This window comes from Monodelphis domestica, chromosome 3, assembly GCF_027887165.1.
Source record: "Monodelphis domestica isolate mMonDom1 chromosome 3, mMonDom1.pri, whole genome shotgun sequence".
Classification (NCBI taxonomy): domain Eukaryota; kingdom Metazoa; phylum Chordata; class Mammalia; order Didelphimorphia; family Didelphidae; genus Monodelphis; species Monodelphis domestica.
In genome coordinates, this window is record NC_077229.1 from 94,083,876 (window position 1) to 94,108,926 (window position 25,051).

At 38.0% G+C, this 25,051-nt stretch overlaps 1 protein-coding gene across 1 annotated transcript; it reads left to right on the forward strand.

Annotated features, from left to right (window-relative positions):
• The first annotated feature begins 1,851 nt into the window (after positions 1-1,851).
• On the forward strand, positions 1,852-25,051 carry LOC100026369 (adhesion G protein-coupled receptor E3). The gene is made up of 8 exons (XM_056820997.1): positions 1,852-1,902; positions 8,988-9,236; positions 9,554-9,789; positions 14,209-14,275; positions 14,551-14,642; positions 22,914-23,082; positions 23,164-23,265; positions 24,495-25,051. Exons 1-8 carry the CDS (start codon positions 1,852-1,854, stop codon positions 24,588-24,590), a joined length of 1,062 nt encoding a protein of 353 aa, XP_056676975.1. The 3' UTR covers positions 24,591-25,051.

The window sequence follows — 25,051 nt, forward strand, 5'->3', positions numbered from 1 at the left end:
AAAGACATCCTAAAACTTTGAGCTGTGTAAGCTCAGTAATGCTCTCTGGGAGCTGGAGTTGTTGAGATAGGCAAGAAACTGGGTCATGCTTGCAATCCTACTTATTAAATTGGATGAAACTCTACTTCCTCTCTTTAGGTGGTGCTAGCCTAGTATGCACTGGCTAGAAGTAAAAGCCTCCCAAGGAATGTCTGGGAGAAGAGTTCAGTCCTTTCCTCCCCCAGGGGTAAAGTCAGTAGCTCCATGATACCTCAGTCCCCACCCCCACAGCCAGGAGTATGGAAGCTCTCCTAGGTTATCCAGGCTAGGTTGGGGTAGATAGTGTGATTTGGCTACTCCACACTGTGTTCCCCTGCTGAAAAATGGCTAGTGCAGGCTGGAGACCCCAAGGGGATTTATATCTCACCCTTCCAGCAAGAAAAAGAAGATCCTTCCAAATAGCTCTCAGATAGCAGTGGTAGGGAGGTCGCAGCAGGAGCAAGGGGAGTGATGGTATGAACAGATGTAGCTTGCAGACAGCAGAAACGATGGTAGGCTTATCCATTTTGGCCAGAAGTCCCAGGGGGTAGATGGGGCTCAGTCAGCAAAAAATGGGGGGAAAAGAGCATGGTGAAAAGCAGCTTATCAGTGGGAGCAAAATTGATCTGCTCCCTGTCCTTTATCCAAAGGCTTTCTTTAAAAAATTCAAGGATTCTGTCCCTCTGTAGTTGCCAAAAAGTAAGATTAAAATTAATATCCAATAACCCCAAGCATTATGTTTCATAAGATGCATTAACAATCACTTGAAGTAGAAGAAATAAAAGAACAAAAGTAAAAGCCTGAGTAAAAAAAAAAAAAAACATGTGAGTGAACTTTCCTGCCAAACTCTCACCCCAGCCTCAATAGCTATGTTTCCAGGAGAAGAAAGAGAGGGTAGAGTTACACTCAAAATATATCCTCCCTAGATTAACATTGAGAACAAGGGGATGAAGAGGAGCAAAGAGAAAGTTGAAGTTTGAAGAGATACTGAGAAGAGGAGCAAATGGAACCATCATAAGACTTCAGGGAATGGGATGGAGTTCCATCCAGGTTCAAAAGCAGTTGGAGGAAGAGACCCAAAGTTCTTATCTTGGACTCTGTGGAACTGGGTAGAAGAAATACAAATCTCAAAAATTCTTTGCTTGAACTAAAGAAGATCTCAATTCTCAACTGAAGTCAATCTTTGGGATAAAGACTCTCTTTTCCCCTTAGAACACAGAGCTTATTCATAAAAAGATTTCCTTGGTCAAACCCTCAAGAGCTATAGAGGAGAGAAAAATCTCAGGGACTTCCTCTTCCCTCTGCCCTTTCCTTTCCTCATTCTTTCAACAACCTTCTACCCAAATAAATTAGATACCTTAAATTATACTAGAACTTGAATCAAAGTCTATGTATTAGGAGGGGAGCTTCAAATTCCATCATTAAAAGAAGGAGGCTGAAGAAAAATTTGACTTACCCTTTAGTCTAAGACTGACTGACTCCACTGGTAACAGCTCAGCTTAGGGATGGGGGGGAGGAAGTGCTACATAGAATTCAATCCCCAAACAGCTGTTCAGTAGTTCCTTCCTCTTCAAAGTCCCCCTCACTATTACAGCACATAACAAAAGAAGGAACATGGGAAGCTGGGATTTACAGTGCTGGGGAGAAAAACCAAATTATACAGGGGGAGAAAAGTGCTACTCTTCAGGGCTGTACTTCAAGTCCCTGCCTGACATACACACACAAACACTTGTGTTGCAGATATTAATGAGTGTGCACCACCCAATTCTGTTAACTGTGGACCAAATGCTGACTGCGTGAATACTCAGGGAAGTTTCCATTGCAGATGCAGACATGGGTTTGCACAGAAGACTTTCCAAAGTAACCAAAGGATCACCTGTTATGGTAAGAACCTCATTGTCCTCCTGTGTCCTGCTTTAGGGATCACTGGAAGTCATTTCTGAAAACCTCCTAAGCACAAAGGGGACCTCCATCACCCAGAGCATTCTGCCCCATGACTTGGCCTCTCCATTGCTTCTCCATTCTATCCTAAACCAAGATCTAACAAGACAGTATAACTCAGTTTAAGTCAATTACCATTCATTATGAACCTCCTGTTTGTGGAGCATTGGGCTTGGTACTGGGAAGATCCAAAGTTAGGTAAGAGAGCCTCAGCATCTTTGATCATGCCCTTGCTATCAAGAGAGGAGAACTGGTGCTTGAAGAAGTACTAGACCCATGCATTAATGATGTGAAGCCTATATGCTAGGGGTGGTCTAAAGAGAAAGGCCATTACAGCCAGGGGTGATCAGGGAAGTTCTCATGGAAGGTATGACATTTAAATTGACTTTTAAAATAAGGAGGAATTTAAAATAAGGAAGAAAAAATTATTGGGGTGAGAAGAAATTGTAGCTCAGGGAACTGGTAATTGCATAGTATCTCAATAGTGCAGAATCCACTTCAAAGAGACAAAAAATATTGCAGTTCTATTCAATCATGGAGTGTGTGGAGGAATTCCACCTAAAATAAGTATAGAACCAGAACAAGGTCACTCTCCAGACCACAATCAAAGTAGTAGGATCAGTCCCCAAAGCTGGGCTACTTCGATTCCCCATGAGATTCTACATTTCCCAGAATGCTTGTGGAGGGATATCTCAACACGAAACCTCACAAAGCTCTAATTAAATGGCATCAGTTAATATAAACTAGTCATTGAGACTTTTAGAAACAGATATTTGCTAAAATTGTATAATATGAACAGTTGCTACAAAATATCTCTGCCCCATTACAATTTTTTTTACCCCTTACTTTCTGCCTTGGAATCAATACTCTCTGTGTATTGGTTCCAAGGCTTCTGCTTGCAAGGGTTAGGCAATGGGGGCTAAGTGATTTGCCGAGGGTCACACAGCTGGGAAGAGTCTGAGGTCAGATTTGAACCCAGGACCTCTCATCTCTAGGCCTGGCCCTCAATCCACTGAGCTACCCAGTTCTCCCTCCCCCCATTACAATTTCTCAAACAAGTGCATACACAGTACAAGGGAAAGACCACTCAGGCTCAAGCTAATATAAGGGAAAGGGCTATTTCTCTGCTTCTGGTTTTTACAAGTCTTTTCCACATCATGGGGCCATTATGAAATGCACATTTGGAAAAGTGCAGCTTTTTGCTGGGCTCCTTAGAGATTCCAGACATTGTCTTTCCTCAAGATGACAACTTTGTCCCCCATTCTCAATGCAAACGCTTCTAAAACCCAGGATGTGCGCCCAGAGCACCTATCCCCCCCATTGAGAGAGGAGGGAAAAGTTAGACATGAGCACCAATGGGAGCCATTTTGCTTCTTGGGCAAGCACAAGTTAGAGAGTGAGAGGAGGCTTTCCAGAAGTCAACAGTTACTCAGGAAAAGATTGAAGCTGGTTTGGGAGACAGAAATATCATCTCACTCCCTGAATGACCCTGAGCTTTCTGGTTTTGTGATCCCAGATGTGAATGAGCACATCTCTTGGCTATACAACCATACTCCAGGCAACAACAAAACCCTGAGATCCAGAAGCTCTTTATCAAAGGAGGCAAAACAGCATGATCTTAAGTCAGTCCAGGATAACCCTTGAGGTGTGGCAGAAGGCTTACACTTAATGCATTTCTTCCTAATGGCCCCAAACTCTCTCTTTCTTACAGGAGTCTCCTTTCCTAGCTCTATCCCAATATCTGGAGATAATCCCAAGGTGAGTTGCGGTTGAATCTGAGTGAAATGGAGTCAAGCAAAGTTAAGATGGGAAACAGATTAAGATAGTTTAAGGTCAGAGAGAGGAAAAATGGGTCAGATAAAGGGGATATGAGGTCAAGAAATAGCAAATGGTTGAGTAATACTGAGAAGGGTCATTGATTCAGAACTAGGAGGAGGATCAGAAGCCATCTAGTTCAACCTGCTTATTTGACAGAAGAGGAAACTGAAGCCTGGGGAGGTTAAATGACACATCCCACATCACACCTAATGAATAACAAAGGATTTGAATCAAGGTCCTCTGATCCAAGGCATACTGCTCTTTCCACCATACCATGCCTGAGACAGAAACAGAGAGAAGAGAGATGCTGGTCAGGTAAAGATGAGATAAGGGTTGGGAATAGAAACACAGGATAAAGGAAAAGATAAATGGAAAGTCAGCTAGTTGGCTCAATGAAAAGAGCACCAGACCTAAAGACCAGAGATCCTGTGTTCCTATCTGACCTCAGACTAGCTGTGAGACCCTGAGTAAGTCACTTAACCTCAGTTGCTTAGGCCTTATTGCTCTTCCACCTTGGAAGCAATACTTGATAATAATTCTAAGACAAAAGGTAAGGGTTTTGAAAAAAGATAAATGGGATCACAAAGAAGAAAGTTGGAATCCTGGAAAGATGAATCTCAGAGAGAGTATAAATTGGGGAAAGATGACAGGGGGTCAGAAACAGGAGAATTGAGGTCCCACAGTGGAGCAGCTCATGAAAAAAGTCAAGTAAAATGTCACAGATAATAATGGTTGACAATTCTTGAGTATTTTAAGGTTCCTAGGGTATTACGTATACATTATCTCATTTCAGCCATACAATAATCCTGTAAAGTATGTACCCATTTTACAGAGAAGGGGAAAGGCAAGATTACTTGACATCTTCCAATTGCAAAGTCATTATAATTTTCCTGATTCCAAGACCAGCAATCCTACTCTAGCCTCCCTCATTCCCCTAGCCTAGTCTAGGTCCCAGAGCAGTGACTTGGGCAGGTGTTCCAATTTTATGGCATTATTCATTTCTTTTCTCATCAGAGGAAGAATTTCTTTAGAAATAAAACTAATGTAACAAGATTAGAAAGAAAACATAATTGAAGAGAACTTTGTATAACCAATTACTTGGATAAAGAGATCTCATATGCACAATATATAGAGAACTTCTTCAAATATACAAGAACAAGAATAATTCTCCCATTGATAAATGGGCAAAAAATATAGACAGTTTTGGGATGAACAAATCAAACAATAAATAAATATATGAATAAATTCTTTAAGTCTCTACTAATTAGAGAAATGCAAATCAAAACAATTCTGAGACATCTCACATCTATTATATTGGCTAAAATAATAAAAAGGAAAAATGAGAAATGTTGGAGGGGATGCAGAAAAATGAGGACACAAATACACTGTTGGAATTGCAGACTGATCCAACCATTTTGGACAGCAATCTGAAATTAAGCCCAAAATATTATAAAATCATGTCTAACCCAGCAGTTGCTGGGTCCATTTCACAAAGAGATAAAGGAAAAGGGGAAAGGTTCTATAAGTTCCAAAATATCTATAGCAGCTCTCTTTGTGATGGCAAAGAACTGGAAATTGAGATCTCCATCAATTAAGGAATAGCTGGACAAACTGTAGTATAATCTTTTGATGGAATACTACTATACCATAAGAAATGATAAGCAGATTAATTTTTTAAACATGTAAAAACCTACTAGAGTAAAATTATTAGAACCAAGAGAACATTATATAGAGAGAGAAATAACATTTGAAGAACAACTTGTGAATATCAACCTCCAAAGAATTAATTGAAAAACAGAAATATGAAATAGATAATCTACAAAAATATACATATCTTTATGTTGGATGCCACTTTCTGTGGTTCAGAGAAGGAAGGAAATGACTGAGATCTGTGGGAATAAATTCTATTAAATAGATTTTTTAATATAAAAAAGAATCTCTAAATTATTTGAGAGCCAGTTCACTTTATTTACATATAACTGAGTACATCAAGGATCTGACCTCAATCAGTGTGTAATTTTTACCCTGGGGAGGTCAAAGGATGATAGAATTTTAGGACTAGAATGGACCCCAGGGATAAAATAGTCCAACATCTCTATTTTACAAGTGAGGAAAATAAGAGCTGAGTTCAGTTCAGTGATGTGACCAAATTCACATATGTAGTGTCAGAGATAAAATGTGAATCCAGTTCTTCTGATGCCACATGGAGTGCTCTTTCCATCATACTACCCCCAATCATAATTCCTCTCTAATGTAACAGATAGCCTTTGCTAGTTTCTGTGTCTGAAGATTCATTGCCTAGTCACTATAATAAAGTCGAACTATTTTCATTTGATAAGATTTGTCCTTAAACAAACAAAAAAAATGACTTTTTGCTGTGTCATCCTCAAAGCCTTTCCAACTTAGCACAGATTTTCAGATGTTTTGTGTTGCAATAGTTGTATCTAGCCAAAACTTGGGGCAAATTCAGTTGAACTGGAAGAAGAGTTCCGTAATTTAGAGTGGGGTAGTATGGTCAGTCAGTAAGAACTATGAAACTCTTACTATGTACTAGCTACTATTCTAAGTGTGGGGAGAAAAAACAGTCCCTACACTCAAGGATCTCATTGTGAAGGATACTAAAATGGGATTGTCCATCCCTCATCAAGTCTTACAAAGACCCTTCTGACCTGAGCCACCAAAAGACCACAAAGCAAATGGTGTGAGAATTGACCACCAATTGTCACCTCTTTTTTTGGTACCTTAAGATCAGTGCTAAGGTATTAAAAGGTATGTTTCATATTGAATTTGAAGACCCATTCTCTAGTGAATTTGGTTTACATTCAGCCCTAACCCCTTGCTTAGATTAAGAACAAAACCTGAGACTTCTCTGGATAAGGGGGCACCCTCTGGGCGGATTTCAGAAACTTCATGGCTCCCTGGCACCCTGGATGATACTTATCTCTTGTCTCGCATGACTCTTGGCATCTGAGAGATGTAAGATTTCAATCAATATCAATAACTCCAAGTATTCATTTCATAAAGTTTATTAATAATCACTTGAAGTAGAAGAAATTTTAAAAAAAGAAAGAAATAGAAGTTCAAAGCCTAATTTTCTAACTAAAGTAAGACTATATGTGTAAATTAACCTGCCTGGCTAAAAGCCAGCTTCAGCAGCTGTGTTTAGGGAAAGAGAGAGGCAGGGTCACACCAAAACTTTATTCTACATAGGAAGTAATGCACACAGTGTTGGCACTCAGTGTGAGCACGCAAATGGGATGCTGGGTCCTGAGAAGCAAATTCTATCCACACAGAGACCAGCTTCTGACCCTTATTGAGATAGAGTTTGTCCAATCAGGGCAGAAAAAGTGATATCATGGGGGAGGGATGATATGTATATATATAACATATATAATATAATATAATAATATATATAGTAAGTTATATATCAAGGAAGCTTGCAAGTCTTGTTTTTTCTGGCCAAGCAATGGGAGTGCACAGAGACATAAGGTGGGCAGTGAACACAGGTTAGCTAGGTGACCAGCCATAATGTTATGTGCCTTTTCTTTCTTCAATCCACTTTTCACTATTTAATAAATAAATTTATGTTAATATACAGTCTAGAGAACATTTTAATTGTAACAGTAGCCTTGTGGCAGACATACCCCAGGAAGGAGACACACAGTGATGTTGGCACCCTAAGTCAAAGTCCTATTTGTCCCATTATAGTTCTAGTTCTGCTAACAGGAACTTCAAAGATCCAAGGATTATCTCACAGAATCACAGAGGATCAGAATCAAATTGCAGTTCTTGTGGTTGCAAGTGTCATTGTCAAATACATACTTTGGGAAAATCACTTAAGCAGCCATATGGGAGATAGATTGGAATGAGGAAAAATTTGAATCAGAGATAGAAGCCTTTTGCAATCATCCAGGCAAAAGATGATGAAAGTCTGAATGACTGCAATGTTTGGGAAATGGAAAAAGTGATGGAGATATTATTAAAGCAAAATGGATAGATTTGACAACTGTATTGGGTATATGGGTTTATGATTGGGTATATGGGCTGAAAGAGAACAAGGAATCAAGAATGACTCCAAGGTTGCAAAGCTGGAAGGTGGTTCTCTCAAAAAATAATAGCAAGAATCATAAGAAAGGGGTGTGTTTGAAAGAAAATATGAGTTCTGTCTTGAACATGTTGAATTTGAGATGCCTATAAGATGTAGGATTGTAGTTCGGGGGAGACAAGGACTAGACACACACATTTAGGAGTCATTAATATTGACATGACAATCAAATCTCTAAGGTATGTTGATAAGATCACCATGTGATGGTGTAAGGACAGAAGAGAATAGGACCCCAGACAGAGCCTTCAGGGACCCCAGGGTGAGAGACATGACATGGGTAATGAATGAGGAGACTGAGAAGCAGTGAGTAAACAGATAGGAAGGGAACTAAGAATGGACGATGTTACAAAAACCCAGAGAGTAGATTCTAAAGGAAAGGATGATCAACAGTGTCAGATGCTGCAGAAAGATTAAGAAAGATCAGCATAATGAAAGAGTCAATAGATTTAGCAATTAAGAGATCACTTTGGAGGAGACAATCTCATTTAATTCATGAGGTCAAAAGCCAAATTGCAGAGGGTTTAGAAGAGAGTGAGAAGAGACAAAGTAGATAATAAATAAAGACAGCTTTTTCAAGGAGTTTGGCTCAGAAAAGGAAGAGAAATATAGGAAGGTAGCTAGTGGGGATGATGAGATCTATTAAAGATATTTTTTAAAAGATGTAGAAAGCCTGGACTGTTGTTTCCAACCAGGCAGTGAAGTGGGAACAGAAACAGTTATAAATGACAATCAGGAAGATGAGGTCAGAGATTGATGACACTGAATTGACAAGACTGAGTAAGAGTTGGTTGTTGGGAGAAAAGTAGAGATATAAGAAGCCTTCAGATAGTGGCTAGATGACTACTTCTCAGGCATGTTCTGTTGGAAATAACTATTTTCAAGATGAAAAAACTAAAGCTTAAAGAGTTTAGTGACTTGCCCATAGTCACACAACTCATAAGTGTCTTAGCCACCATCCAAACTCAGGCATTCCAATTACAGGTTGATGGCCTATTCCAGAATAATCCATCTATTCCAAAAAACTTTTACACCAAAATCAAGTCAACAAGGTTTTAGTAAGTTAAGTACTTGCTATGTGATGGGCACAATGCCTCTCTAAACCCAGAAGCAAAGAACCAGAAATTATGATCATCATTTTTCCTTTGTGAGGAAACAGGAAGAAGACTGTGTGCTAACCATGATCACTTATGTGGGACTGAGCCTATCTCTGCTGTGTCTCTTTCTGGCTGCCCTCACCTTCCTTCTCTGCAGCACCATTCAGAATACCAGCACCTCCCTCCACCTGCAGCTCTCCCTGTGCCTCTTCTTGGCTGATCTCCTCTTCCTCACAGGAATTAAACAAACCAAGAATAAGGTATTAATGGCATCCCAAAGTACTAGCCCCTGTCTGCCCCATCACAGCCACACAAACCGGAAAATGGCAACACCTAGTAGATGTTGGTCTTCCTGCTACATGTCACAAGGCAATGTGCTTTTATCTCTCTTTTTTATAATGGCCCTGAGCCATGAAGGAGGATATTGTCCATCAAAGTCAGTATTTGCTTCTGACCAACCAGCATCTTTAGTTTCATGTCAAGCATTTTATCTAATCCCAACATAAGGAAAATTATCCAGGGACTTCATAATAGGCTCAAAAACTCTTCTGAATGAATTGTATCCCTACCCCTCCAGGTCCTTTGTTCCTCCATTGCAAGTTTATTACATTATTTCTACCTGGCCTCTTTCACCTGGATGCTGCTGGAAGGTCTGCATCTCTTTCTCACTGCCCGGAACCTGATGGTTGTCAATTACACCAGGATGACCCAGTCCCTGAGGAAGGTCATGTATCCTCTGGGCTATGGAATTCCAGCAGTGATTGTGACTACTTCTGCAGCATCAGGAGCACCTCTTTATGGAACTTCTTCCAGGCAAGTAGAGTTTATTCATCCCTGGGTGGGGCATCCATTGAAGATGTCAAAACATTAGGTGGGAAGAAAGAGAGGGATAAGTTGTCTTTGCATTCCCAGTGTCTACCATGGTTCCTCAACATGTAGACTATTAAAAACATTTATTAAATACAAAGAAATAAAACTGAATTGATTCAATTGAGATTTCAAGGTAGAACCTTCCTGGCTAAACTTTAGGATAATTGATGTGATTGTCTTTGGCCCACAGGTCTTTGAGCTTTAACAAAGAAATCTGACAAAGCCTTCAGTGATAAATGGGTCATACCACCACCTTTTTTCTCCTTATCACATTGGCTGAAAACTCCCTACCAACTTCCCATTCAGAAAAATGAGGGTGGGAATGCTTTTAATGGATGTTATCATATACATGTATAACCCAGATCAAATTGCTTACCATTTCCAAGACTGGGAAGGGAAGGAAGGGAGACAGATAATATGGATCTTATAATTTCAGAAAAAACCTATGTTGAAAATAATTATTACATTGTGGGTTTTGAAAAAGGCTGCATGCTGGAACTACATCCCCAACATGCACGAGGGATCCCTCCCCCTACTTCCTGGTGTGGGATTGGTCTTGAATGGACCAGTCCTGTGCAGGAGAGGCCACACCTCCCCACTTCCTGGCATGGGATTGATCTATATAAGGACCAATCCCATGCCAAGTAGGGACCTTTGAATCTGAAAAAACTGAGTTTAGCAGAGTTAGTTAATTTCAAAGAAGAAACTTGTTTTCTTGTTATATTAACGTTAGTCAGATAAAAGAAAGAGTTTGGGGTTTGGTTAATTTTTTTAATTCATTTCAACATGTAATTAGGAAAATAAAATATCCTCAAATGACGGTACCAATCTAGAAAACACAGCAGGACCAGGAGGGCAAGACTCACTGCTGGCGAGTAAGGTGGCTTTATTGAGAATGACATCTGCTTTTATAGAGGGAGAAAAAACAGGCTAGCGATCCTTAGACAGTTTTTTCACATTCACAGTAAGAGGCAATAATTAAAAGAGTAGCCTCAGGATGAGATAAACAGCTCTTCTATGGCCCAAAGGTGTGCTTGGGCTGTGCCTCCTATACTCGAATAAATAAAAATGGAAAAAATGGACTTTTAGGTGAAAAAAATGGACTATGTAGATAGAAGCCTTAGGATTTCCATGCAGGGTCTTTTGGGTTCCGGTAAAAGAAAGGTTTTTTGCAGCATAAAGTTTTACCTAGTTTATCAACAGGAATAAAAATTACCATGAAAATGATACAGAAATTCTGATTCAGGGAAACAGTCTCTCTGTCCATAGACCTATCCTCAACAATTTAAGTGGCCGAAAAGTCTCCTCGGAGTCCTCATGGCATAGACAATGTGGGATTAAGTCCAGGTTATTACAAGAAGATTTTGGGTAATGATATTGTGAAGGAACACAAGTGCTCAAAGGATCATAAACCAGGTGGTCTCTTACTCATGGAAAGCAAGCCTGCTGCTCCTCAGCCCTACAAGTCTACAGACAACATAAACAGTACTACAGTTACATGATGGAATATGTACCCCAGAGGAGAGATGGGAGGTCTCAGACTTTCTATCTAATTATCACTGCTGGGCAAATTTACAAGGGCTGAGTGGAAGGGGAATCTCAAAACAGCATTGTGATTAGGAAAATTTGCTAACTTTGCATACATGAATTAGATGAAATTCATCACACCTTTTATGATCAGAAAAGCTTTGTATCACTTGCCTAAATGTAGCAGATCAAACCAATATTGGGTGGAGAATTCCCATTACACAGACGTGTGGTCAAACATGGAGTTGATTTTGTTAGGGCAGAGCAATAAGCCAATCTCAGAGTTATCATAAATTTGGGATCTTCATATGCATAAATACAGATGTCTTAGGCATATGAATATATAAATAAGTATGTATATAATGCATATCCCATATATAATAAAAACAGCTATCCTTTCCACATCATAGGAATTAAGGGCATGTCACCCCCATAATCCAGAAAATCTATATGATATTTTGGGCTTCCCTTGTACCAGAGGAGAAGTATGGATATTTTCTTTTTCTTTTGTGGGGTCTTTACAGGAACTTATTATAAAATTTGGGTTATATATTTGGTAATAGGCTATTTGTAGGTTAATGATGAGTAAAAATACTATATAAAAAGAAATGAAAGGAAATAAACATGAAAAAATTTTTAAGAAACAAATTTGAAGTATAATACAGAACATTAAATATGTGTATGTCTATATGTATTATAATTACATATGCAATATAAAAGTTAAAATTAAATCTCAAATATTAAAATGTTATCTTTTAAGGGATTTATTAACGATCATTAGAAATCAAGGAATAAAGAGGATACAAAATAAAGACCACATGCCCGTGGCTGATTAGCCATTTCAAAATCCCCACTCACCACAGCCATGCTTGTCGACAGGGTTAAAAAGAGGGTGGGACCCTCTACATCCCAACTGTGATTGGTAGATGAGCAGATTATATAATTACATACAAGACAAGAGAAGTTAAAATTCACTACCAAGAACAACAGATGGATCTGTCCTCTTTATTAGTAGATGGGAAAACCTACATAATAGACAACCCAGTTATGCTATAAGTTTAGAATTTTAAATATATTTTTATATACATATATAACTTGATCACAGGGACATATAATATCAGAATTGTAAGGGATATAAAACATTATATTTTAACTTTAAAAAGAAATTGTGCATATTAATGGTATTAAAAGATGAAATCTATTGATGTTATGTAATACATATATTTTATGCATTTCTGATTTTCTTAACTTTTATTTTGTCATCTGTTAACCTTCTCATGCTATCTGTGGCTTCTGCAAAATTCCTCAAAAATACTCATTTAATTTCTTATGCCAACTCAATCTATATAAACATACACCTATATATTGTTATGGTGAAAATCACCTTTAAAGATTGTTATAATATTAATTTATGGTCACCAAGGAATTTACTTATGAAATTCCTAAAATGAAACACTCAAGTCAGAATGGAGTTTATGGTAGTTTAATCACAATGGGAGTAAGAAAATGGAGAGGGAGAGAAGGAGAGAGGAGAAAAGGGGAAAAGGTTAACTCAACCTTCTGGCAGAGCCAGAGGGAGGTTTAGGTCTGAAGGCCAAGGTAGAGAAGAGAATCAGTCCTTGACTCATGTGACTAATCTGAAGGAAAGCTGTCTGTGGGCCTCCTCCCTGTTCAAGCTCCTAGCACAAACTGGCGCCTAGCCCTCTCCCCAGGAAGTGTGCAAATTCCAGAGGCTATTCCCTACCTCATTTCCTGTACCTCTCAAGTGCCAATGGTGGCTCAAGCTTGGCTTAGGACAGCCCAGGTGGGCAGTTAGTTATTTCTGATTTGTCATTGACTAGCACATGCCCGTGTAGTGTGGGTGTGCACAATCCTGGGTGTTAGACCAAGCAAGATGGAGATTTTAAAATTCACAATATAAAATATCTGAGGCACCTCTCACTCACAGATGAGGTACAAAAAATGGGAGCCACAGATTCAAGGTATTCCTATTGAAATAGATAGCCCACAAACTCTATCAATCATTACTTTTTTCTCTTATCAGCCAGAGGACACAATCAGTTCAAAGCAAATGTGGTTAATGAAATCACATTAGAAGAAGATTTGAAATAGAACTTTTGCCCTATAAATACTGGGGATATCATCATACAAATATACAGATCTTCAATAGAAGGAATGAGTGAGCCTAAGAACCAATCAACACATTCAATAAGCACTTACTTCATGTCAATACTTACTGTGGTACCACTAAGGTTAAAAAGAAAGAGGCAAAAGATAGTCCCTGCTATGGAGGAACTTAGAAGTGTATAGTGAAGACAACATGCAAACAAATATATACAAACAAGCTATTTACAAGATAAATAGGAAATAATTAACAGAAGAAAGGCACTGGAATTAAGAGAGATTGGGAAAGGCTTCCCTTAATAAATGAGATTCTCGACTAGTAGAGAACATATGTTGAGGAGTGGTTGGAACTCACACCGCCAATGCTACAGAATCCTTGATCTCTTCTAATGATGTTATACAGCATCTCTCTGTTGGCCTGCTCCTCTCTAGGTCTGGTGACTCTGCTGGCCACTATTGGGACTGCTTCTTAATGGGTTCATGTTGCCTCCCTGGGCTCATTGAGCACAATGTGTCTGTTCTTTTCGTCCTTGCTGATCACAGGCTATGTAGTCTTCACTGCCACATTGCTCTGTTTGTCTCCGTTTCTGTCAGATATTGTTTCTTGTAATTTATTATCTTCTTGATGCATCTCTTCAGGACCAGCCTAGCCATCTGTGCTTCAGTGTGTTAGAGTATAGAGACCTAATTGTTCTTCCTTCTTTGTCTTAGCTGCTGGCTCCATCTGGAGAAAAGATTTCTCTGGGCTTTCCTTGGACCAGTCTGTACCATATTCTGTGTAAGTGAATACATTACAAAGAATTTGGCCACCAGATAGAATGATTACCAAGAGGGCAGAGGGGCTGAGGAAGTTGTCAGGAGCAAAAACCAATAGTCTTGGTTGGTCAGTTGGGTGATGGTGGTGGTATAGGCATGCGTGTATATGAACAGCCATGCACAATGTAGTGACTAATGCTAAATCAAAAATAGCCAGGTTTAGAAGTAGATGACCAAGGTGGATCTCAGATTCCAGATGCTACACCTGTATTAATGAATTTTGTATTGTTCTCACAGGTAAACTTAGCTCTCATTCTCCAGGTCCTTTGGGTGTTACAAAACAAACTTTCCTCCCTCAACAATGAGATGCCCACTCTTCAGGACACAAGGTGAGATAAAGCAAAAGATTATCTCTGGGCAGACTCTGAGGGTTAAACCATGTTCCCTGATTGGATCCAATATCACATCCAAGAGCACCTCACAAGATCATAGAATCATAGATTTCGATATGGAAAGGACTTTAGAGGCTATGTAATCCAAACCCCATCTCTTCACAATGAGGAAAATTTTCCCAAAGAGAATAAGTTATTGATCCAATGTCACACAAGTAGTAAATAAGAAAAAGTGGATTCAAACTGAGTCAATGACTCCAGATCAGGACTATGTTGACTATGTAAAGCTGACTAAATAAAGCCAATGCTGCTCTTCACAAATGGAGCAATGGAGTTGCTCATAAAAAGAGGGATTTAATTCCACCACAAAAGAAATGGTATAAATATTTTTGTACAAGTAGGTCCTTTTCCCCTGTCTTTGATATCTTTGGGATACAAATCTAGTAGTGGTATTGCTGGGTATACACAATTTTATGTTCCTTTGGGTATGGTTCCAAATTATTCCCCAGAATAGTTGTATCAATTCATAGCTCTACCACAATGTATTATTGTCCCAATTTTCCCCCATCCCCTCCAGACATTTCTCATTTTCTGTTTTTGTCAGTCTAATAGCAATTAATTTGCCAGTCTGATAGATGTGAGGTAGTTCCTCAAAGTTCTTTTAATTTGTATTTCTTTATTTAAAAGTGATTTTGAGCATTTTTTCATATGACTAAGGATAGTTTTAATTTATTCATCTGAGGATTGGCTATTCATATCCTTTGATCATTTATCAATTGGGGAATGCTTTATATTCTTATAAATTTGACTCAATTCTCTATTTGAGAAATGACACCTTTGTCAGATACAATTGTTATGAAAACTTTCCCACTTCATTGTTTTCCTTCTAATCCTGGTTGTATTTGTTTTCTTAGTGCAAAAACTTTTTAATCTAATGTAGCTATAGTTACCTATTTTATATCTCATAATGTTCTCTATGCCTTGTTTGGACATACATTTTTCCCTTTTTCATAGATCTGACAGGCAAATACCTTCCATACTTTCCTAATTTGTTTATGGTATCTCCCTTTATTTCTAAATCATATATCCATTTTGACTTTACCTTGTTACATTTAAAATAGTGAAGCTATAAACTGTAATAGTTAAAATGGTTGAAGGCTGTAGTGAGTAAAAATAGTTGAAGACTTAAATTGTAATAGATAAAAGAGTGGGTGAGTAAAATTATGACCGCAGAAAATATGTTTTCACTACAGTGTCTTGTTTTTATTCAAATATAAGGTGGTCGCCAGGGAAATATTCCCAATTATGAATATACCCAAGTCAACTGGGTTTATAGAGAATTTAATTAATAATACAATGAGGAATCAAAGAAAGAGAAAGAGAGAGTAAGAAAGGAATAAGTATAAAGGGCCTTAAGCCAACATGGCCTAGATCTGAGTTTTAAGAGAGAGAGATCAGTCAGTCTTTTATCACTCACCACAAGATCTGTTCAAGCAAGTATTCTAGTGACAGAGTCTCCCCAGAGGGAGTTCCAGCCAGAGTCAGCCTCCCTTGAAAGACCTCCTTAGAGACTGTCTCTCAAGAGCCTGTATATATCAAGAGTTTTCTCAACAGTCTGTTCTTTTTCTTATATAGTGGGTTTTCTCCTATGTTACCTCCCCTAAGTCCTTACATCTACCAATCACAATAGATGTTTTCCAAAGGACTGACCATTCTTAATTCACATTTTGTTATCACCTTCTTAATTCACATCTTGCTCTCACCTTTTCTGGGTAGACTAAAACTTCTAAGTAATTCACATCAGGAAAGCTCTGAGTAAGTTTTCACCTCTTTGCTCCTTGTAAGTTCACAAGTTGCCTGACCTTTATAGGTACTTAGCAACCTTTTGTATTAGTTCTAAAAACAGGCATGGCTTAAGTATGGGTTTAAGTACTTTCATTGTTCAGAAAAGAGTTCACAACTTTATCTTCCCCTAGGGCAGACCCAAGTAGGTGAAGTAGAGTTCTCACATTCCTGCTTTAAGTAGAGTTCACTGCCCAAATGGAGAATGGTCTTAATCCAATCTTATAAAGTAGGGTCTGGGAAATTTTAAGGTTTACAACCTTGATATATGGCAAGAGTTTTTCCAGCACTTTTGGTCAAATAGTGAATTCTTCCAAAAGCTTGGATCTTTTGGATTTCTCAATGCAAAAAAAAAAGAAAGAAAGAAATCCAGGCCAGAATTCTGAGTTGAAAATCCAACTTTATATTTTGTGGGTAAAAATCAGTCAGAGGTTTTATCACACCTAGTCTGTGATGAAAGATCTCATTTAGATTTTTCAGTTTTTTAAAATGCTTTTTTAATATCAAATTTTATAAGTGTGACAAGGAAATCACTTTAAAAGACTGATATATATTAATTTAAGGTCGCCAAGGAATTCAGCTATGTAATTCCTAAATGAAAACTCAAGTCAGCAGTCAACCTTTTATGGAGTTTAATTACAAACAGGAGGAAGAAAGGTATTAGAGAGAGAGAGAGAGAGGGAGAGAGAAAGGGGAGAGAAAGGAATAGGGCTTAAATACCCCTTCTGTTTAGGCTGGGCCAAAAGGCCCAAGCCCTTAGATAGCTGAGGCAAAGAAAAGAGATCAGTCCCTATCACTCACGTGACCAAAATGGAGAAACAGTCTCAGGGGCCTCCACCTCCAGCTTCCTTCAGAGCAAGCTTCTCAGAGCACAACCTCTCAGACCAACACCTCTCCAACCAACCTCTTAGTCCTCAGACCCCACTATCTTTAAGGAAACCATCCAAGTTCCCTCCCCTCAGTTCTCACATCTACCAATCACTGTCCATGTCTTCCCTGTGCCAATGGTGGCTCTAGCTTAACCCAGGACTGCCTAGAGGTCTGTGGCTTTGCACATGTCTGTTGAAGGTCATATTCTAAAATAATTAAATCTTGATCCTTTGCTGCAGCCCTTCCTAAATCCTGTTACCCTGAGTAAGGTGGAGATTGGAATAATTAGATTTTGATCTATGCTGCAGCCCTTCCTAAATCCTGTTAGGACTGAGTAGGGTGGAGATTAGAATAATTAAATTTTGATCTATGCTGCAGCCCTTTCCATTGTTCAGCAAAAGGTTTCTGTCCTAAAGTAATCTTAAGAAGGTAAGAGGAGGAACCTCCCTTGCCAATGGGGTTCACATTCCAATGGTGAAATTTCCAACATTCACAAGTCTAAGAAATTTTAAGGTTTACAATCCTCCCTGATGATCATTGGGAGACTAGTCTCCCCATTGATCATTTAACATAATCATTTTGGAGTTCTAAATTCACTTCTAACTAAAGATATACACAATATTCAATTTTCTAAGAGAAAATAGAATAGTGAGAGAGGAAATAGAAAAGAAAAGAAAGCAAAACCAATGTTTTGCTAGGCTCATTGACAGAAAGCCAAATTAGGGGCAGTCCCTTTTGGCATAAATGTGTACAGTTACAGTAAATGTTCAATCAAAAGTTCAGTCCAATCAATCATATCCAAAGTTCATTCTTGATCTTCTTGATGAAGTGTAGGTTTTCAGCATCTTTCTGCAACAGTTCATTCTCTGGATATAAAAGTTTCAAGCTTTTTTCTTAAAGATCTTTTCTCGAACAAAATCAAAATCTTTGATTTTTTATAACAGTAAAATCTTAAACAAAATTCAAAATTCTTGGATTTTTATAAAAATACAATCTCAAACAAAAAAATTCAAAAATAAAAAAAATTCTTAGATTTTAAATTAAAATACAATCCCCCCTGAAGTAAGTATTAAAAAAAATATCAAGTTTAGCTCAGAATGCAATGTTCAGTTATGGGGGTGTATGTGTCAATTATCAAAAGAATAGAAAAATAATAATAAACATAAGAAAAATTCAAAATAGGCCTTGTATAGGTCCAGTTTAAAGTAATTTCTATTCCACAAGTATGTAGGACAGAATGCAGTAATATTTCACTTAGCCATTTGTAGCCAAGACTACAGGAAGTTGCCATAATATAAGAAGAAAAGAATTAGAATTCTATTTTGATGGGGAAATGTCATTCCCTCGTCTGATTTTTTTTCCATTCAGGGATATAGGGAGCCAGCATGATAGTCAAGCTTTGTACTTGTTTGAGTACTTTGTAAAGAGTGTAGATACAAGGAAGTCCTACGACTTAAACATAAGTTAAGCATCGCAACCTCGAGTCTCACTTTAATATTTCTTGTGTGCTCTATTGGCACTATCCAGGTTTAGTCTGTGCTCCTTGTTTTTATCCCTTTTCCTGGAATCAGACACAAACATTAATCACAGTCCTATAATATTTTATCAATAAATGGCAGGTTCCCATAGTTTAAAGCTTTTAGGCATATATTGATATTATAGCAAGAGTATATATATTAACTTGTATTACTGCAGGAAAAAAATAATATTAATATTAATTATGTGTACCTTCAGTACAAAAAATGAGAAAAAAATTCAAATATTCTGATCAAAAAATAAAATAAAAGAAATAAGAAAAATAAGAAAAAATCAGTAAGTCAATATATTCTTGAAACAACAGCATCCATTTGTCTATGGATTATTATCTCCAATTCATATGATAAGATATAGTCACAATTCATATGATAGGATAGAGTCAATCAGTCTCAGCAGAAGATGCTTTCTTCACATGTGAGCACTGAATCCAAGAGTCCCTTTCTCCAATCTTTATAGATGTTGGAGTAGTTAATAATATTTGGAATGGTCCTTCCCATGAAGGTTGAGTTGCTCCAGTTCGCTTGAAATTCTTGATATAAACTTTATCTCCTGGGTTCAGGTCATGCACAGAAAAGTCTAATGGTCCAGCTTGTACTGCAGTTCCAGATTCATGAAGTTCACGTAGTTTGTGCTGTAACTCTTGTATATAGGAAGCAATAGTAATATCTCCCCCTAATAGCGATGTATAAGCCGGGGAGAAAGGCTTAGCCTGTATAGGCGGATGTCCAAAAAGCATCTCAAATGGTGAAATATGTAAGTCTTCTCTACGCCTGCTTCTAAGATAAAATAGGGCCAGAGGGAGAATTTCAGGCCATTTTAAATGGGTCTCAGTGCATAATTTGCCAATCATAGCCTTAAGTTCTTTATTCATCCTTTCCTACTATTTGGAGAGGAGAAAAAAAACTGAAAAAGGTTAATTAATATCAACAAAATCAATACAATCTAAGAAGAATCATCTTCATTATATTAGGAAGTTCCTTGGGTACCCTCCTAAAGGGCACCTCTCTGAGGTTCATTAGCACCTCGAGCATGTTTTGGACGAGCGCCATTTCTCATATATTGTTGTTGAGTATTATCATTTTCTTCATTTGAAGAATTGTCATTATTTTCCCAATTCCTATTTCTATAATTTTGGTTTCTAAAGTTCTTATTTCTATATTCATTATAGTTATTTCCATAGTTATTATTATAATTTCTAGAATTCTGGTTTCTATAACCATTATCATCATTTCTATAGTTATTATTTCTAAAGCTATTATTAAACTGTGTATTCCTTCCAAACATCTTAAGAAAGGTTCTACATTCCATCATTTTGTGGCCCTTCTTCTCACAGAAGTGGCAAGTAATGGTTTGATAATTGGATTTCTGGAGAGGGGCAATTGTCGTTGGTTCATTATCATGCCCACTTTCTAATTTAGTCATCCTATCTATTAAATATCTTATTTTTTTCTTCATTTCCTCCATGTCATCATTATTTTCTTCCTCCTTTTCTTTGTTTCCCTTTAAAACATATATAGCTGTTTTTCGCAATTCTTCAAGGTCCATATCTGACCATCTTGGGCATTGCGTTCTAAAATAATTCTTAATTGCTTTGCAAGAGTTATTTACAAAGATCCTTCTAACTTGTCTTAAACTACTCTCTTTAGTTAGGTCCCAATCTAAGTATCTGTCCCCAAACTCAATTATTCTATCCATAAATCTGGAAGGTGATTCTTCTTCCTTTTGCTTAATTTTTTCCAGTTCCATCCACTTATCTGTACTGTCTGCACATTACTTCATTGCCATGAGGATGGCCTCTCTACAACGGTATAGTTGTAGATAATCCTCAGGATTGTTATAGTCCCATTCAGGATCCTGAGATGGCCAATGTGCTGCATTACGCCCCTGGGTTTTGTTGACATGAGCAATTATTTTATTTTTTTCACGTTCACTTAAAAAAGCCTGTAGTAAGTTCTCAACGTCCTTGTAAGATGGATTATACTGAAAAAATATGTCTCCCATCTTTTTTGTTACTAGAAAAGGATCTTGTTCATATGTGGGGATATTTCGTGTAAATTCATTTATTTCTTGGGGAATAAATGGTATCCTATGTCTTAAAGTCACCACATCCCCATTCCGTCCTATTTCAGGTACTTCTCTTAGAGGAAACAGGCCTCTAGTTGAATTTTGTACCTGTGGGTCAGTTTGACAAGGACAGGTTTCTCTAGGAGGACAAGATCTCCTTTGCGTTGGAATTTGGTTTTCTGTAGGAGAGGGAACATGAGAAACTGGGATTGCAGGGGAAGGGTTTTGGGGATTAAATTCAGTCAAGATTTGCACTGCAAAAGAGAAGCAGTCTGTTAACTAGGCTATAGGGAAGGTGTTTTCCATCTCTATTTCAGGGAAGGAAATTTCCTCATTCAAAATTTCAGAAACAGGTCTGTTTCTGGTAGAGTGGGTGTTTGCCAATTGATCCTATAAGAAACTGTTTAGATCTTCTAATTGGGCTTGCATTTTATCCTCAATTTTTCCTATTTTATCCTCAATATTTTCTATTTTATCCTCAATTTTTTCTATTTTATCCTCAATATTTTCTATTTTATCCTCAATATTTTCTATTTTATCCTCATTTTTTTATATTTTATCCTCAATTTTTTTTATTTTAGCATCTCTAAATATAGTATTGAGTACAAAAATGACGGTACCTATTAATATAAAATTTTGGAGGTTGTTTTTCTGGTGAGATATTTCAGATTATTGTCTGATTATTTTTCTCATTCTTTTGAATTTATCTTATTGTTTCCAGCTGTCTCATGGAGTCATTGGCTTCAGTTATACAGTTCAGATTTTTAGAGAATAATTTCTTTGCTTGAGGTTTTATAATTCTTTTTTCAAATCTCTCATTTCCTCTGAAATTTTTTCTTTTATCTGTTTTATTTCTTTTGTGATCCTCTTTTGGAGCTCTTCCAGGAGTTTACTTTAGGTGTAACATCCTCTCACATTTGCCTTTGATGCTTCACACATTTTCATTTTGGCATTGCTCTCCTGAAATTATGCTGAGATACTTTTCCAGTGTCAGGCTTATTTGAATTTTTTTTTTATGGCTTTGCCACTATGTTGAAGCTTTAATGAAAAGAGTACTGTCCCTGGGTTCCTCCAGGTGCCACATGCCCTGGATTAACCTGGAATCTATCCTTCAATGACTACATAACCAAGTGTCATGAGTACCAGCTGCTCCTTCCTCTTGGGGTTTCCTTCTGCTTCACATGCTACTGATTCCACTGCTCTCCTCTCCTTAGCCAAAGGAGATGGTTCATTCCTGATGTCCCTCTACTTTTTCTTTGACTAAAACTCTGCTTCACACTGTCTTTTGTTGGTTCTGCTGCTCCAAAATTTGTTTTGAGGTGTTTTTGTGTGTATATCTAGTTGCTGGGCTGTGGGTTTGGGCAAGTTCAGAGTGTTCCTTAACTCTGCCATCTTGGCTGCCTGAAATAGAAAAGGCCACTAAGTTCCATCCCACCTTAGGGAGAAAGACACTGACAGAGAAGACGAAAACTCAGTTTTCCATCTGAGGCCTTGGTCCTTGGAATTTATGGCTATGAAATTTAGTCTATGGAATTTATTATAAGATCTGGATAGTGGGGCATGAGTCTTCCTGACTCCTGTGCCCTTTTTACTACCTACTCATGATTAAGCCGTGGCTCCTTGATCCCCTGTATTCTCTCTGTCTTCTCATAGGGCAATCCATGGTTGAGGTAGAAGGTTGCTCAATGGATTGACAACAGACCTGACAAAAGGAGGTCCTGGATTCAAATGTGACTTCATCCACTTCCTCACTGTATGATGCTGGGCAAGTCACTTAGCCACCATTGCCTAGCTCTTACCACTCTTCTGCCTTGAAATCAATACACAGTATTGATTCTAAGATGGAAGGGAAGGGTTTAAAAAAATCTACCCAGAAGCTGGGATTGCTGCCAAGGATGCTAAGAGGCATATTTTCCCTGAGAACATCACAGACTCTTGCCCTGCACTACTTTTTAGGTTGCTGGCATTTAAAGCCATGGCTCAGTTGTGCATCCTGGGCTGCACCTGGTGTCTGGGCGTTCTGCAGATGGGCCCAACTGCACAGATCATGGCTTATCTCTTCACTATCATCAACAGCCTCCAGGGAGTCTTTATCTTTCTGGTGTACTGTCTCCTCAACCATCAGGTGAGTTCTCTGTCTACTTCTCCTTTTCTTCCTCCTCGTAGCACTCATTGAACTGATCTAGAGTCTCCTTTGGCTGTCCAGGTTCGGGAACAGTACAAAAAATGGTTCATGACCCTCAGGGGGAAAACCTCCAGATCTCAATCTCTCGAGCTCTCGATCAATAACATCCCTGACTCCAACAGCGTAAGAAAATCCCCTGCTATGAGTGTTGTTGTTGTTGTTAAGTCATTTCATTTGGGTCGGCTTCCTCATGACCGCACTTGGGGTTTGCTTACCTTTTCCCTCTCGGGCTCATTTTACAGATAAGGAGACTGAGGCAAACGGTGTTAAGTGACTTGCCCAGAGTAACATAACTAACAAGTGTCTAAGGCTGGATTTGAGCTCAGAAAATGAGTCTTCCTGACTCCAGGTCCAGCCCTCTAGGTGCTATAGCATCACCTAGTGGCCTTTTTACTAACCTGCTCACAATTACACCTCTGTTCCATAATCCCCTGCATTCTCTCTGTCTTCTCATAGGTCAGGGTCACTGAGCAATAAGCTGTCTTGACTCTGTTTGGGCCATTGGCTATTCCTTTAATAGTGCCTTACTTTCTCTCTTTTTGGAGTCACCATTTATATGTTTCACATATAATATAATAGCATAATATAAAATTATAATATAACAACATAACATAGCATAGCATAACAACATAATATAACAGAATACAATACAATATAATATAACATAATACAATACTATATATTATGATATGATACTATTTGATATAATATAATGTAGTGTAATATAATATATGATATGATATGATATAATGTAATACAATACAATATAATACAATATATCATATTATAATATAATATAGCCGTATGCTCTATCAGGGCAGCATTTTCTCTCTTCCTCACTTGTTCCATCCTGAGAGCAGATAAAAAGGCAGCTTTAGAACAGGCACCACAATCCTAAAATGCTGGGTTACATCTTTATGCCTAATAATAACAATAATTAGTATTTTTTTATCACACTTTAACTTTTCCATAGTATTTTGCCTTAGTAGTATTATTATCTCCAGTATACAGATGAGAAAACAACTGCAGACAGAGTTTAAATGCCTTGCTCGGGGTCACAAAGTTAGTAAGTGCCTAGCCTGGATTTGAATTCAGATATCCCTGACTCTACATCTAGTACTCTATGAATGACACCACATAACAACTTCTATTATTTTAGACATTGTCCTCCTATAACATCAGGGCTAGATAAGAGGATGCCTGAGTTTTCTTCCTGCTATGTGTCATTTTACCCATGCTTATAGTCCATCTGGCTAAGACCATAGGACTAGCCATTCTCACAGGTCCTATATTCTTTTCCCTAAATCCATATGTATGTCCCTCCATCTCTATTTTTTGTCTGTCTCTTCCAGGAGAACTATGAAGAAAATGTCAATAACAAAAATTTTCCAGTCCCTAGGGAAAGTCCTGCCCATTCATATAGAACCCCTGGACTGCCACCAGCCTGATCTCATGAGAAGTGGGATGGAGAAGATTAAAGAATATTCCGGTCAACTTTAGTGTCCATGTATGCTTGAGGGGTGCTATGGGGGAGAGGGAGAGGAACTTAGAGAATGTTTAACCTTCCTCTTGAAGAAGAGAAGAGATAGTGTCCTTCTGTGCCCTTCCTCAAATTGGAAGTTCTGGGAAAAACTCATGAAAGAGAGAAGGAGCAGAGGGAGGCAGAAGCCAAGGCATGGCAGTGAAGTCAAGAATCCTACTCATACCCTGCCAAACCCCAGACTTGGCTCAACACTGTGGTTCTGTATGGTCTCTCACCTATGGGTTTCTATGACACTGCTCTTTCTCTCTTTTTGGAGTTACCATTTATTTATATGTTTCACATATAACATAATATAATGTATAACAACATAACATAAAATTATAATGTGTAGGATTTATTATAAATATGTAATAAGTTATAATAAAT

What these genes read in the sequence shown, in the direction of transcription:
- LOC100026369 (XM_056820997.1), top strand. Translation starts at nt 1,852, where the DNA reads ATGGGTTTGCACAGAAGACTTTCCAAAGTAACCAAAGGATCACCTGTT. An exon ending in CCCACTCTTCAGGACACAAG is followed by an intron (nt 14,643 to 22,913) that starts GTGAGATAAAGC and finishes ACTACTTTTTAG; the next exon opens with GTTGCTGGCATTTAAAGCCA. An exon ending in ACATCCCTGACTCCAACAGC is followed by an intron (nt 23,266 to 24,494) that starts GTAAGAAAATCC and finishes TGTCTCTTCCAG; the next exon opens with GAGAACTATGAAGAAAATGT.